The sequence below is a fragment of the Ahaetulla prasina genome, chromosome 1 (genome assembly GCF_028640845.1).
Source record: "Ahaetulla prasina isolate Xishuangbanna chromosome 1, ASM2864084v1, whole genome shotgun sequence".
Lineage (NCBI taxonomy): Eukaryota > Metazoa > Chordata > Lepidosauria > Squamata > Colubridae > Ahaetulla > Ahaetulla prasina.
The window spans coordinates 296,242,450-296,259,629 of NC_080539.1; the positions used below are offsets into that span (position 1 = coordinate 296,242,450).

At 37.8% G+C, this 17,180-nt stretch overlaps 1 protein-coding gene across 1 annotated transcript in view; it reads right to left on the reverse strand.

The window, feature by feature from the left end:
• The window catches only part of CKAP5 (cytoskeleton associated protein 5), a 73,314-nt gene extending 56,716 nt beyond the window's left edge, over positions 1 to 16,598 (reverse strand). Inside the window, exons 1-3 of the mRNA XM_058161783.1 lie at positions 16,503 to 16,598; positions 12,301 to 12,566; positions 1,636 to 1,728 (exon numbers count right to left, since the gene is read on the reverse strand). Of these exons, the coding sequence (XP_058017766.1) occupies positions 1,636 to 1,692 (57 nt within the window). The 5' untranslated portion in view covers positions 1,693 to 1,728; positions 12,301 to 12,566; positions 16,503 to 16,598. The remainder of the gene's footprint in view (positions 1 to 1,635; positions 1,729 to 12,300; positions 12,567 to 16,502) is intronic.
• Positions 16,599 to 17,180: the final 582 nt, after the last annotated feature.

The following is a 17,180-nucleotide window of genomic DNA, read 5'->3' on the forward strand; positions in this document are numbered from 1 at the left end:
GGAAGCAGTGATTGCCTGGCTAACATAGATACCACCAGAGTGAAAAAATGAAATAAAGAGTTGGGGGCTTTGTGGAAGCTTGCAAAAAAATATATAATTTCCTAGAGAAAAAAATTAGGACTGGTTAAATTTATCATTTTAATCATTATGCCAGTAAAGTATTAGTTTTGAGAAAATGGCTTCAGTTTTATAAAACATACCCTGTTAAGCAATGAACAAGTATGTGGTCTGTCTGCTGTTTTCTTTTCTTCCCCACATGCTGATTAATTAAGTAAGCCAGATCCAGGTTCACATATAAATTAGAGCACTTTTTAGAAAACCGTTTATTTTCACAACTGACATTTCGAACCCATGAGCCATGGGTAACAAATTAAATGACTCAGTTCGCAAAACATGATAATTAAATTATATCAATGCTTAGTATGATATGTGAATCCAGTTATTTCTTACAGCAACTAAAACAGGCAAATGTTACTCCAAACAAATCTGGTATGCATGAGGAAGGGAAGAAGTTTCTAACTCTCTTTTTCCAAATTCCTAAGTTTTCTGAAGAAACTTTTAGTTGTACAATGTGAAAATAAATCTACCTTTTCCAAAGTACCACTATATAATTGATCATTTGTGTCAATTTTTCATGTTTAGAATTTTAGCAGAAGCGTGTACATTATGATCACACTAAAGAGAGATGTGATGGCAAAAAGTTTAGGAACCCTTGCACAGACAGCAAAAAGATGAACTGAAAGAACCGTAACTGGATAAATTAATGATTTTGAAGACACACAAATTATATCAGCTACAGGACAAAAAGAGGAATCCAGAAAAATTTAGAGAAGGACAACTGCTCTGAAGCAAGAGCTGAACTGTGGAGTCTTATTTTGTATAAACATTAAAATATAAACAGACCACCATTTAACATTTGCTCTGATCATCACTCACTATTACTGGGTGACAGGACAGAAATGCAATTTTCTTAAACCCTAGATTGAACTCAGATGAAAGCATATTTATAAGAAGATCTGTTCCCAACCAAAAAAACAAGAATTTATAAAATTCTTAGAAATAAAAAATGTCACAGTGTAGCCAAGATAAATGCAGGTAGTCCTCGACTTACAAGCACAATTGAGCCCAAATTTTTATCTTGCTAAGTGAGAAATATGTTAAGTGAGTTTTGCCCCATTTTATGTCCTTTATTGCCACGTTTGTTAAGTGAATCACTGCAGTTGATAAGTTAGTAACAGTGAAATTAAGTGAATCTGACTTCCCTGTTGACTTTGCTTGTCAGAAGGTTCCAAAAGCTGATCACATGATCCCAGGATGCTGCAACCATCATAAATATAAACCAGTTGTCAAGCACCTGAATGTAAATCATGTGACCATGGGGATGCTACAATGCTTGTACGTGTGAAAAATGGTCATATGTCACTTTTTCAGTGCCGTTGTAACTTTGAATGGTCACTAAACAAACTGTTGTAAGTCAAGGACTAACTGCAGTTCCTGTGGAGACATTTTCAAATTTGATCAAATGCATTTGTTTTAAAATAGTGTATTTTCAAAATATGCTAACATTTGTCCTTTCCTTAAACTCAAAACTCAGTAAGTAGGGAAATGCCAGTTCCTTAAACAAGATAATCTTACCTTGTGTTCACATTTTTGATCAATGGGTAGTTTCATCCATTCACTATCATCTGCCATGATGCTTCAGTTACTTGTAGTTCTTCACTGTAATCCCTAGGAAATACCAAAAACAGCAACAATGAGAACTAAAAAGGCACGCTGAAACATATGAACTCAATAGAAATGAACATACATGATAACAGGATCTGAATGAAATTTAACATTAAAAAAATAGAAGCTACCTAACAGCAGCACCAAATGATTATAACTATGACTTCGTATATTCTGTATACCATATTTTTCAGACTATAAGATTCACTTAAATTTAGAAGAGGAAAACAACAACAAAAAGTTTTTGGCCTACCTTTTTTTGCATCTTTTCTAGACTTTTTGGACCTGTTTCCAGGGCTTTTTTCGGCCCGTTTTGGGGGCTATTTTCAACCCGTTTTTGAGGCTTTTTGGCCTGTTTTCAGGGCTTTTTTTGGACCATTCTTGAGGCTTTTTGGGAATGTTTTGAGGCTTTTTTTGGGGATGTTTTTGAGGGCTTTTTGGGGCCATTTTCAAGGCTTTTTTTTTTTCGAAAAAATGGGCTGAAAAAGCCTCAAAAATGGGCTGAAAAAAAGCCCTGAAAACAAGCCCAAAAAACCCCCTCAAAAATGCCCTCCCACCAAAAAAAAAAAGGCCTGATAAAAGCTGAAAAAAGGCCTGAAAATAGGGCGTGCAGAGGCCAAAAAAATGGCTGGCAGGTGGGTGGGGCTTCAGCAAAATTTGGTCTATAAGACGCAGATATTTTCACCCCTTTTTGGGAGACTAAAAAGTGCATTTTATAGTCCGAAAAATATGGTATTTTGACTATAATACAAATCCAAATTCTATGCTCAGGAAATATAAATCTGAATATATTCTATTTAAAAAATTTCTTAAGAGTCCATTTTTGGTAATGGTAAGAACAGAAGAAAAACAGACGAGTACTAAAAGTGTAACAGAAAAACCTAGTTTCAAAATATATAGCTAGCAAAATTATAATGTTGCACACTGCATGGAAGCAGCCTATAAAAAGCACGTCAATAAGCCAAATCACCAGGCTACATGACAATATATTCTAGGTGGGGCTGTGGCTGGACTGAGGAGACAACAGTTTTTGTTTCAGCTCTTAGCAATGCCTTCCTTTTCATTTCTGGTGCCGAAGTATCTAGCTACACGTGAGACGAAGTATTACTATCATTTGCTACATTTACTAAGAAGCAGTATCAAAGTAGTGTGCTCATTCTAGAGTGTTCTCACAACTCCTAAGACAAGATGGCAGTTTATATATACATTTCCCTAAAAACCAGTTCATTAAACTAGCAAAACTACTCATGCGAATGTCCCTCTCTTCTCAAGAAAGGTGTTCTTCCTAATGTTTTAAACAATTTGATGGGAACATGCTCAAAAACTAAATTTCTTCCAAGGATCTTTAATTAGTTAAATTTTATTACTGATTACTATATAATTAATTTGAAAGATATTTTAAATTAATAAACAAACATTGCAATCTTGTCACCCTCCTGAAACACTGATAACACCTCTCAAAATTCTCAGCATTGGGAATAGTAAGTATTTAAGCTCATACACATCCTGAGGGCATGCCAGATGGGAAGGGGCATGGTGATTGAAAGGAAAAGGAATAGATTGATAAAATTAGTATAGAAAGTTGAACATTATTTACACTTTAATGGATTCTGCTTCTGTAGGCCGTAACTTGACCAATGACTATAACTAGTTTTAATTTGTATTAACATACAAGGAATATCACCATATAATATACACTATCTGGATCCACATATCATGCCAAGTCAACGTGTGAGTTTATTTTTTGATATATTGTGTTAAAAAAAAACCATTGTGGATTGCAAATTAAATTTTAAGGTTTAGTATAGTTGTGCTTTACTTTAAAAATATATTTATTTAACGATATATGTATCTATACATCACTCCTCAGGCTAATTAGGTAATCTACAACATAATGATTAATTTGATAGACAGACAATATACATCATTGTATATGCCTTAGTGAAATATATAAAAGCTGTTAAAATGCAACAAATTAACAAAATGTTTAAAAAATGTAATATTTTAAACTTTGCCACTTGCAGTCATCTTTATTTAAAGGTTTCTACTATTTTAGGTATCATCAAATCTTCAACACTTACTATACAAGTGTATATATGAATATATTCTGAAATATATCCAAATAATTTTATTCCTTGGTAACATATTCAATTTATATAGCTTAACATTTCCCAAGTCATTTTAAACTATTAAATGAAAAAAAATCAAGAAATAGTACATTACTACTCTCTTACAATAATTCCAGAACCTCTATCATCTTGCATTTTGCCTCTATTTTCTCTGGCCAATTCGAACCTTGACTAATTCATTCAGTAACAGAAAAACACAAATTCCCAATTATTATACTCAATTCTGTATCACTGCCACCATGTTTACACATTCACAAAATTAATCAGGCTCCAATAATCTAATTAATTATTGTACAACAAAAATGTTTCTATCAACTCAAGGGATTATTTGTCATTTTAATAACATTCAACATTATGTCTCTCAGCAGATGACAGCACCCAGTTAAACTTCACTGGTCTCAAAAAATTAGAGTGACAGCTGATTACTGCTTGGAAAGGAGACCAGTAGGAAACACTGGGCTACACAAATAAAGGAAAAAAACCTGAGCATTCCAAAGGCGGCAATATAAAATTGTTTCTATATTGCTTTTATTGCCAGAAGTCAAAATAGTCACTTTCTTCTCCAATTTGTTAGAAAAGCAACAAAACAAAATATTTTGATTAACCAACCACTGATAATGAAACAGAATCTATTTTTGGAAAAAATTAGGGAGTGGAAGAACACCTCACATCTAAATGGATTTACCAAGGCAGTCTTCGCCATGTCCCACCTGTAATATTTCATTCTCTGCAGAAAGGGTGATTTCTTTTTATCCTGTCTTTATTATTTTTATAAATAACTCAAAGTAGCAAACATGGCTAATATTTCTTCCTCCTTCCTTCTATTTTTCCCACAACAATAATTCTATGAGATGAACTGGGCTGAGAAAGAGTGACTAACCCAAAGTCATCCAGCTAGCTCTCACCTCTAAGGCAAGACGAAAACTTTCTAGCCTGGCTAGACCCAATGCTGCTGGACCCAATGCTGCTAATACTTTTTGGTTTTTGCCACCAAATAAAATTGAACAGAATCTAAGAAATGAATACCCATACTTTATTATGTAGCTGAGGATTGATGTTGTTGTTGTTGTTTTGTTTTGTTTACATTTATACCCCGCCCTTCTCCGAAGACTCAGGGCGGCTTACAATGTATAGGGCAATAGTCTCATTCTATTTGTATATATTTACAAAGTCAACTTATTGCCCCCCCAACAATCTGGGTCCTCATTTTACCTACCTTATAAAGGATGGAAGGCTGAGTCAACCTTGGGCCGGGCTCGAACCTGCAGTAATTGCAGGCTTTGTGTTCTTAATAACAGGCCTTACCAGCCTGAGCTGTTGTTGATGTTGTTGGTGTGTGTGTGTGTGTGTGTGTGTGTGTGTGTATGTGTGTGTGTGTGAGAGAGAGAGAGGTTTTCATATTTTCAAGAATGTAAAAAAGCATTTTTTAAACTTCCCCCCTCCCCATTTTGCAGAGAAATTTGGGTTCACCTTCAGAATTTCCTCAGATATGCAATTCATGAGGGAACTGTCCATCTCCAGAATCCCACCTCCATAACTTCTCTCCTCCCTGTCTGTATGATATGTCCCACTGTCCAAGTTACATGGCAATGTCTCTAATCTCTCTCTCCGCTTTCCCACACTCACAAAGACAAAATTATCTTCTCTCCAGGCCAAGTTTTTCCTAAGAGCTTTTTAGGAAAATGGAAGCTTCTTTTCTCTCTCACTCAATGCTCAGGCCAAAATTCAGGCTATTTTTCTGCACATCTCTAGAAGTGGTTTATGTTACGACTAAGCAACATTGGGACTATGCCAGTGACTACTCTGCATCTCTTTCACCCATTAATATTTACTCTGGTTGAGTAAGCTGTATGGATGGGTGGGGCTTACAGATATTCACTGTCATGACAGGAAAGAAAAATAATTGTTAATAGAAGTTTCCCCAACTATCCAGCATTTACTCAATACTTTCAATGCAATGCAGCTCAGATTAAACACATTCATTCAGATTTTTGGCTCGTTTTTTATTTCACAGTTGCTATGTGGGCAGATATATATGCAGAAAAAATATTTAGTGTTCATTCTGGGCTACCAGCAAATATACTAAAAAGAAGTGACATTAAGGTTTCCTTAAGAGTTCTTTCTCTAGAATATATGGTGCATCTTACTACTGACCTTGATTTTCTTATCTCTAACTCCAGTGCAGGATTTAATTTCTCAAAACTACTGTAGAACAAAGCTATATAAATAATAAATCATAGAACTGGTAGCGATTTAGATGACTGGATCCAACCTAACAGATATTTTTCTAGCCTTTGTTTAAAAAAGACAAATTGGTTTTAAATAAAATTATATTTAAAATTAATTCTGGAACTGATTAACATGGACAGTTTTCATTAAACTTTATATTAGGATCCAAAGCATGAATATACAGTATATGCTAACTTTTATTTGATGGTTCAAATCTAATACATGGAAGGACTTCCCCCGTCAACTTTTGAAATGGACAAGGGGTCAGGAAATAGGAACAGCTAGGAATCTCAGAAAGTACTTTAATGTGGTTAAGGTTATTTATTAGAACAAAAAATTGTTGAAGTTTCTATCTCAACTTATTCCTAACCCAAATCAACACAGAATTGTTTTAAGTTTTTCTCATGCTTCCTACTTTCACAAGATTGATATATATATATTTTAATACTCAGTTCCACATTATCCTGATATACCCTCACACATCTAATTTTATACATCCAGCAACAATTATATGAACTAGATTAGGATGAGACAGGGTGACTAGCCCAAACTCAGCTAAATAACCAATGATCAAGCTGGGACCTAAATCAAGAGGTGATTGGTTCAAGTCCAGCTCCTTAACCACTTCATTGTACAAATCATTTAGGTGTCATCACATTAAACAAACAAGTTGGGTTTGTGCACTTGGCTATGGTTAATTAAACCCCATTATCTTGATTTTGGATTTATTTCAATCTATATTCCCACCCTTGTCAAATTCATGACTCTAGGTATCTAACAACAATTAGAAACCCTATTAAAATAAGTGTCTATGAAGATTCTCAACTTTTGGTTGTCCCAAAAGTGCTTTTTCAAGAGGCAACTGGACTTTCTTGTTTTTCTTGGAAGTGAACCATCTTCAAAGAAAAACAAGGAAGTCCACTTACCGCTTGAAAAAGTATCTTTGGGATACTAAAATAACTGTAAAATATATATATATAATCGTCAGCCAAGGTAAAAAATAAATCCCCACCAACAAATCAAATATTCTATTTCTTTAAAACATTTATCTACCTGCCAATCTTGTACCAAATTCTGGGCAGCTATATAAATGCTTTGTTAAAAAATAAAATGAATATATCACAAATTAAAATAATATGGATTAAACTATTACTTATTAAACTATTAATACTACAAACATTAAAACTAAAACCTGGTACCAAATTAAGCTTCTGACATGCAGTCACCTCATCCTAACCCAGAGCTTGAGGGAAAAGACAAGTCTTCAGTGCTTTTCAAAAGGTTAGGAGGATAGGAGTCCTCAGCCAGAACAATACTGGCAAGTTCTCGACTTATGACCGCAATTGAGCCCAAAATTTCTGTTGCTAAGCAAGAAGTTAACTAAGTTTTGTCCCATTTTATGACATTTCTTGCCATAGTTGTTAAGTTAATCACTGCAGTTGTTAAATTAGTAACAGAGTTGTTAAATGAATTTGGCGTCCCCATTGACTTTATTCGTCAGAAGATTGCAAAAGATGTTCACATGACTCTGGGATACTGCAACTGTCATAAATATGAGTCAGTTGCCAAGTATATGAATTTTGATCATGTGACCACAGGGATGCTGCAACCGTCGTACATGTGAAAAATGATCACGTCATTTTTTTTCAGTGCCATTGTAACATCAAACAATCACTAAATGAACTGTTGTAAGTTGAGGACTACTTGTATTCCATAGGGTAGGGAGTTGCCACAGAAAAGGCACGCTTTCTAACACCAATAAGGTGACCATTTTTAAGGGAAGGGACTAGGAGTTTGCCACCCTATCTATTTGGACAAGTAGTTGTAGTTAAGAAAAGGGAGTCCCACAGATAATCTGACCCTACGCAATACAATTATTGCACAAGCACTGCCATGCATCTGGATCCCTAAGCTAAGTAAAAAAAAAACCCATGACTTGAACTTACAAAATGCCAGCAAGATTGGGGCCAATCTAATGTTGGAGGAGTGGGAAAAATTATGCTCTTAAAGAGCAGGTGCTGCAATAAAAAAGGCTCTATTCATGGGCTCCATCAGGTGGCACTCCCTAATAAATAGTATTGGGACCGCTCTTTCCTGCTGAAACCAATGGGATAAGTAGACTTTAACTGGGGAGATGCAGCCTCTCAATGTTTTGCTCAATGCCACAAACTGAGACTTGTACACTGTTCACAAATAATGTAAGTACTCTGGTTTATTCAACATTACTGTTTATAGTCAGAAACAAGTTCCTCCACGCATAATAAATTTGTTCCCCATAAAGCAAGAACAGGATTTTGGAAAGAACCATTGGGTTATTTGAAATAAATTGAAGTACAGATAGTCCTCAACTTACAACAGTTCCTTTAATGACCGTTCAGAGTTATAACGGCACTGAAAAAAGTGACTCATGATCATTTTTCACATTTACAACCTTTGTAGCATCCCCATAATTATGTGATTAAACTTCAGATGCTTGGCAATTGGTTCATTGGTTGGTTCATACTTATGACCGTTGCTGTTTCTTAAAATCATGTGATTACCTTGTGCAATCTTTTGACAAGCAAAATCAATGGTGAAGCCAGATTCACTTAACAGCCATATTACCAACTTATCAATAGCAGTGTTTAATTTAACAAGTGTGGCGAGAAAGGCTGTAAAATGTGGCAAAACTCACTTAACAATGTCTCACTTAGCAACAGGAATGTTTGACTCCATTATGGTCGTAAGTAGAGACTACCTGTACAGTTTCATTTCGAATATGTTTCTTAAAAATGTAAATAGTGCCTATTTTAATTTAGAAAAATAATTAAATCGTGTTTCATTTGTTGCTTGATTAATAATGGTGAGTTTTAAGGAAAGAAGTTCATAAATTTTTGTTCTAATTTTCTACCTGTCTAAATAATATAACCATAACTTAAGACAGGTATATTTGTCATATAGGCCCAAAATCTCTCTTGTTTTTGTCACAATTCCCATACTTTTGAGGAGATGCAGGGTCACATGTTACAACGTCTGACCATAACTCTTTTATACCCCTTATAAAGTGCAGGAGCCCTCTCCTTCAGATATTGGGTTACTCTGCATACCACTTCATGTTGTGACCTTACTTATTATGGAACATATTTTCTTAATAAAAATTATACTTAAAAATAAGTATATTCTCTTAAAGTTGATACAGTATATTATGCTATATTATTATACCTATATGTATAAGTAGTCCTTGACTGATGACAACAATGAAGCCCAAAATTTGTTACTAACCACAGTTAAGCAAATCACTGTAACTGTTGAGTTAGCAACACAGTTGTTAAATGAATCTAATTTCCCCATTGACTTTTCTTGTCAGAAGGTCGCAACACTTGGGTGAAAAACAAACATATCACATTTTAGTGCTGTTGCAACTTTAAACCGTCATTAAACGAATGGTTTTAAGTTGAGGACTATCTGTAATGCTATTATATATCTGTGTGTGTGTGTGTGTGTGTGTGTGTGTGTGTGTGTGTGTGTGTGTATTAACTATGCTACATATTTGCTTGCTTGCAACATAGCCTCAGACAAATCCAACCCCTGTGAGTATAACACAAATATATGGCTTAGCATGAAAGAACTAACTACAGACCTTGCTTATGAACTAAACCATGATTTTAAAAACAATTTGGTGTACAGTGTAATGTAAGTTACAACACAGAATTTTAAAAATAAACTCAATTATATATCACTTACTTGCTTCCACCATCTAATAATGGGATTTATGCATATTGCCCAAGTTATAATGTGCTAAAAATTGCATCATTGGCTTCATGGAATACACTAAATTAAACCAAGCAAACTATATTATGGCCTAGCACAATTTGTAAGCCCTGTCATTGTCTTTCAATTCAATTCAGAAAAATCTGAGATGCTGTGAAGATTTCCCTATTCTTGAAACAAATGCTCTTTGGAGCAAGCCCTTTGAAAATTCATGCCACTCTGTTATTTCTATTCTGCCTAATTTCCCTGATAATGCAAGTAATACAGCTTGTTTCACGGAGGCTCTTTCAAAATATTTCTCTCAAAAGTACAATATACGGTAGAACATTTTAAGGCACACATCCAATATTTTACAAACCAAAAGAGCAATATATTTATACCCTGTATAAATGCCATTCTCTTTCATGATTCATGTCCTCATTTTATTTATAGCACTCCTGCGCTAACATCAATTGAGCCAGGAATGTCAATTAGAACTCTCATCTCTTGTTATTTCTGATGATCTTAGAAGGCATCTCATTGTTCTCAGGAGCTAGCCGGTCTTCTCAGTTGTTTATATGCCTATGAATTCCCCTTATCCAAAATCACACCCCTTGCCCACAAGATATATACAGCTCTGGGTCGGCGACACCACCGGAGCTGCCCTTTCCTGCGACAGACTAGGACTTGCCAGGAGAATAATCGTAATTCCCGTTTCCCGCCCCCAACAGAAGAGGCCACACATCTCCCAGTAGCTGCAGCTCGGTCGGTCGACATTGACAAATTCAGCATCACCGATCCTTACTGCTACACAAAAACACACAAAACCCCCGCTCTCTGGCACCTCTAATTTACTCCGAAGTCAAACGCCACCGAGTAGCAAGCAGGCCGCTCCCCGGGCATTGTTTCTGCCGACAGCCCAGCCTAGCAAACCTCGGTTCTGGAGCTTTAAGGCCCCTGTTCGATCGGTCGCCGCCCTGCCCCGGAGCCGATTGCCGGGCAACGACGACTTACCCAGTTTGAGCTAGGCCGCAGTTCTCCTTACACCCAGCCACGGTAGCCCCGCTTAAAAGGAGCTGGCGGGTAACTGCATCTCCTACCGGCAAAAAGGCAGGCACCTCCTCCTCTGAGGCGGGGCGGAGTACATTGCAGCCGGCGACACCAGCCTCCGACTCCCACCGCACCTGAGAGCGGGGCCTTCTCCGGCCCATGTGACAAACAAAGACAAGGGTGTCCGCCTCCCAGTTAAGGAGCATGCGCACAGTAAGGCGCATCCTCGGCTCTGCTCGCCTGGCCGGTGGGAAACAAGAGTTGTTGGGGCTCCTCTTCCAAGAGGAAAATGCGAAGTAACGACTTCAAGAGTCGTCTTGAATTGTTCAAGCGTCTCGCGTGGTGCTAACGCCGACCTCTCTCCCAAGAGGGAACCGGGTCTCGGGCTGCATCACTCGGGAGTCGTTCCTATGCGCCGTTCGGCCGGACTAAAACCAGTTTGGGATGCAACAAGTGCAGCGCGCGTCGGTTTGAAGTCTCGCGGCTTGTTTAACTAGCGTGCAAGGGGAAGACGCCCGATGGATACTACTCCCACGGAGTAAGAGATACTTACTCGGGAGGAGGGGGGAGGGGACACACCCAGAGAAACTTTCTTAGGCAGGTAACAACCTACCCACCCAGTTCAGTGGATAGTATCTTTTTCTATACTGAAAAAAAGCCTGGAAATTCACTGCCAGTCTGGAGAGCCTGATTTTCTGAATTTGGACTTGGCTGTTCTTAGAAAACCTACGGAGATATAACTTTGGCCACCAATTATTTCCCAAAAATGTCTAATTTTCTAATGATTGTCCTGCCCTGTTAAAACTCTAACAAAATACACCTGTGTGCTCAACTGAAAAAGCCAATGCAGTGCTAAATGCTCTGTTCAAATTTCATATAATTAGTTAGAGCCATCTTGCTTCATATTTACAAAAAACACTTAATTGAACAGAGTATTGCTTTGTGAACTAAAGAATCAATTTTTCATATGTAAACCCTTTCCCCCTTTAAAATCCTTTTAAGGATAAATTAATCCAAAGATTAATATTGTAACAAATACAGCATCTGGATAGGAGTTATTCATTCATTTGCAGAAAATACAAGATCCTTAAAAGTCTATTTCTTTAACATTTCAAAGCTTTTTGTAAGAAATTTCTAGCAAGAATCGCAAAAGAGTGAGACAGGTACAAATTAATACCTATCTTTTTTACAGGTATTTGGAAAATTGACACATTTGGTGAAAAAATCAGCATCAAGAACATTCTATGAAACAGTATAGAGAGAGGACAAAAAAATAAAAATAAATAATGCAAAGTATTCACTACAAGTGCAATCAGCAAGAACACAAATTTTGACACAATTGGTTTCCTTCTGACAGCTTCTCTGGACTATTATTTTCACTTCTAAGAATTCTATGCATAAAGTTCCATTAAATTCAAAAGTTTGATTTATATCCCACCTTTTATACAGGAGCTCAATAAGATGTACACAGTGCTCTCTCCTTCTTTTCCACACAGCAAGAATCTTACGAGATTGGTTGAACTGAGAAACAACAAAATGGCCCCTAAGTTGTCCAGTAAGATTCTGTGGATCAGGGTAGACTAGAACTCAGGTCTCCTCACTTTTAGTCCAGCAATGTGTACATAGTCACAGCCATGAGCATCCATAAGATCTTGATGCTGAAAGCAGCATCATGTTGCAAGCTTTATTCCTCTTGTACAGGGTCTGTAATACATGTATCATAATATATATAAGTGTTAGCTGGCATCCTGTTGCCATTTTTAGCATTCTTATCCCTATATTTTTAATAACTGTTATTTATCAAAAAACTATGACTTTAAAAAATAAAAACAAAAGCTAAGATTAAAAAAAAGGAAAATAAACAATTTACTATCAAATTAAAGAACATCTTTTAAAATAGTATAAAATAAGCTCTTTTGCATTTTTCTCAGCACATAAGCACAGCTAAACTGAGGAAGCCAGTCTTTACAACACTGAAAGCATAGGATTATTTCAGCACTTTTATGCAATGTTAACCTGTCACTTAAAATATGATCCCATTCAAATGAAACATTCTTAGGGATTAACTTGCAGTCCATTCATAAGCACTTAAGTCTACTCATAGTATCTACATTCAGAAATCTAATAATCAAGTGCAAGATCCAGATAATAAAGCTAACCCTGATCTCGGTGATCCCTAAATGTGGGTATGTAACCTACCAACAAGCTGTAAGAATCTTGTAGATGTTATTACTATGACAGAGAAATTGATATTAGAAATAATGCAGTCCCTGAATCTATTTCAGTACACCAATATTTGATTAAGACATTGAGGCAAGATATTCTGACATTATAGCATGTTCTACACAGAGTGTTAAGAATCACCTTGTTCTGAAATAGCAATCCATTATGTTCTATTGACTTTCCAAGTTCTGGAATAAAGGGCACTTAGCAACCATAATGAAGGAAACATTGAGAGACAAAAGGTACCAAGAAAAATGGCTTCAGCAGCCTTAACATTTCAATAGTTTGTCCTTTGAGGCAATATATAAAGTAGACCATAATCTACTACTAGATAAAGTAGAAAAATGTGGGTTAGACAGCACCACCACCAGATGCATTCGTAACTGGCTGACCAACCACACTCAACATGTAGTCTTCAATGGAACTATATCAACATGGAGGGAAGTATGCAGTGGAGTACCCCAAGGCTCTGTTTTAGGCCCAGTACTCTTCAATATCTTCATCAATGACTTGGACAAGGGGATAGATGGGGAACTCATCAAATCTGCAGATGACACCAAGCTGGCAGGAATAGCCAACACTCCAGAAGATAGGCTCAAGATAAAGAAGGATCTTGACAGACTTGAACATTGGGCGCTATCTAACAAAATGAAATTCAACAGTGAAAAAAGTAAGGTTCTACATTAGTCCAAAAAACCCCAAAATGCACAGGTACCAAATATGTGGTACCTTGCTCAATAGTAGTACCTGTGAGAGGGATCTTGGAGTCCTAGTGGACAACCATTTAGATATGAGCCAGCAGTGTGCAGCAGCTGCCAAAAAAGCCAACAGTTCTGGGCTGCATAGACAGAGGAATAGAATCAAGATTACGTGAAGTGTTAATACCACTTTATAATGCCTTGGTAAGGCCACACTTGGAATATTGCATTCAGTTTTGGTCGCCATGATGTAAAAAAGATGTGGAGACTCTAGAAAGAGTGCAGAGAAGAGCAACAAAGATGATTAGGGGACTGGAGGCTAAAACATGAAGAACGGTTGCAGGAACTCGGTATGTCTAGTTTAATGAAAAGAAGGACTAGGGGAGACATGATAGCAGTGTTCCAATATCTCAGGGGTTGCCACATAGAAGAGGGAGTCAAGCTATTCTCCAAAGCACCTGAGGGTAGAACAAGAAGCAATGGGTGGAACTAATCAAAGAGAGAAGCAACTTAGAACTAAGGAGAAATTTCCTGACAGTTAGAACAATAAGTGCAACAACTTGCCTGCAGAAGTTGTGAATGCTCCAACACTGGAAATTTTTAAGAAAATGTTGGATAGCCATTTGTCTGAAATGGTATAGAGTTTCCTGCCTGGGCAGGGGGTTGGACTAGAAGATCTCCAAGGTCCCTTCCAGCTCTGTTATTATGTTATGTTATGTTAATATCAATTTCATGAAGTGTTTAGATAATTCAGATTTAAAGACATCACTATCAAACATTTAAACCAGATTGCTAGGATATCTTTTCATACTCATTTGGGATGTAACAGATTTTAATATTTTTGAAACCCTTGCTTAGAAATAAAGCACATATTTGTTTAAAATACATACTTAAAAATACATTGTTTCCAAAATGTAAAGAAACTTAATACAAGGGGCTTGATATATGTAAGATAAAAGTAGTGTAACTATACAGGTGTCATAATTCCAAAAGGAGAAACTAATAGTAAAAGTCTTCGATAATCTCTCGGAAAGTTCTTTTTGCACATTGCCGAGTACTACAAGTAACTCTGGATTATGCAAACAAAAGAGCCAGGTTTGCTGGCCATTGATCCCTGTTTTTATTACATTCTTATCTCCATCTCCCTCTTCTCAGAAAATGAATCTACTAAGGAAGTTCAACAACTGCCAAGAAATGAAGACAGCTGAGAAGCTGTGAAAAATCAGTAGCAATTACTTTCAGCTGCCACTGTTGCTCAATTACTACATCATCACAACACATGAGAAGTAACCATGATCAAGAATAAACTTCTGCATGCTCATCTGTCTCCTTTTGGGTAGTGGCTGTAGTTATTAACAAACTTTTTTTTGGGTTGGGAGGAAGAAAAGATTCTTCTGCAGATAATTGTGCATATGATATAAAATTGGGATTGCCTACTCTTACATTTTCAATATATATATATCGGGTTCTTCAGTATGGAAACAAAGCTAAGTTGTTTAGAGTGCTTATTTTCTCCTTATGAAAATGTAGTTCAGGTAAAACTTAGCAGTTTGTTCATTTCTTCATAGTGCTAACAGTGGCAACTCCTAAAAGACATTCACTCACACAAGGAAGTGAGCAAGCAGGAGTATGGCTTTATGCTGCGTTCCTTTAGCTGAAGAAAGGAAAGAAATCATTGCCTAAGACTTTAGGTAGCAGCTAAGTCCCCAAATCTTTGGGGAGGATACCCACTGGGCATTAATTGTAGCTTATAACATCTGACTAGCAGTGGTGGGATCAGATTCCTTCTGAAATATTCTCAATGTTTGTGCCTTTAGTGGTGCTGTTCCCAAGGCAGTGCCTTTTGTTCCACAAAAGATAAGAGAACGTAGTTACTACTTCCAAGGAAAAGAGCGGATGAGCAAGTGATGGCAGGTGCTTTTTCGAATAACGATGGCCATTCACTCATCCATCCTGCAAAATAAACTACTAGAAAATGTTAAGAATAGTAATGGCTTCATCTACTTAACATAGTTGGCTTCTTCCTTTAAGCAGTGGGAACTGGAGATTGGACTGCCATCTGTCAGATATGGTGCAGGGTCTCCTGCTTGTGTGTGTATTGGATTAGATGATTTACAAGGTCCTTTGTTAATCTGTTAAAACTGCATTGATAATAATCGGGTCATATTAGTAACTGGCTTCATAGCCAGTAAGCTAAAATTCTCACTTTCTTCCACCAGACAAAAGGCGGTGCCACCAGCTGTACTCCACACCACGCCTGCCCACCATTTATACAATTCATCCACACGGACCACCTGGACTAGTTCATAAGTTGCTAGGATATCAAGCGAGCTAGTTGGTGGTTCTGCATATGAAAAAAATCGCTCTAGTACCTATTAAAAGAGGAGACGCCCACTGCCTAGAGAGTCCCTCTGAACGCCTCTTAGATCCCTCAGCCAGCCCTGCCAGAGCTTCACCAGTCACACGGGACCCTATGTAAAGAAGAGAAGTGGGGCTTCAAATGGCGCAAACCACAGAGCTTGTCACATCGGCTTCTGCCTTTAGGTCCCCGGGGCGTCCATAGCACGGGAGCGGCCTTACGCCCTCGCTGTCGAGCGAGAGAAGTGGCCAAGTGAAGAAGAAGGATGGAGCGTGACCTCCTCATGCCAGTGACTCTGCTCCGCAGCCCCAGCCTTCCCCGCTACTCGGACAGTCATTGACGGAGAAAAGGGACACTTACCGAAGCCAAGGAGAAAGGTAAACTCCAGGCCTCTCCTCGCCACCGTTTGAAATCACTAAGGATGTCCACACCTCCCAATATCCCGGGCCCTCATTGGTTTCCACCGAGAATACCCGCCTCCTCAACTTGGAACCGTATTGGCTAGTTTGAATCTGGCAGTTGCGGCCGGTTTCCAGCAAGAAGTGGGAGGCCGCGTCGGCGTCTTGTGCTTTTCTTCGGCTACTCTTTCAGGTCGGGTTTTTTTCCTTCTTCTTCAGAAACGTCAACCTTTGTGGTGGTGGCCGGCCTGCCCAAGGCCTTGCCAACAGCCTCGGTCTCTATTTGCACAACCCGGCGGAAAAGAAAGCAAGGAGGGCGCCGCAAGGAGGTGCCGGCTCTCGGCTTCAAACGCGAGCTCAAAGAAGAGCCAGCCCCAAACTGGATTGCTGTGCCTCCCTCCTCCCTCTTGCTCCGCAGTTCCTGACAGGTGTCTTAGGCTTTCCACAGGGATAATGCTTTGACTTAAGGTAGCAAAATAATGTCTGCCTGTATAGTTGTTGAAAAGACGGCGTGTGGTGAAAAGAATGATGTGCTTGTTTCCTTAGTGGTGAATGTTTACTTAGAGACAGCGGAAAAACTGAAATGGAGCGGATATTTTTTAAAATAATAAATTGAGTGCCAGAAACCCAAATATCGCCC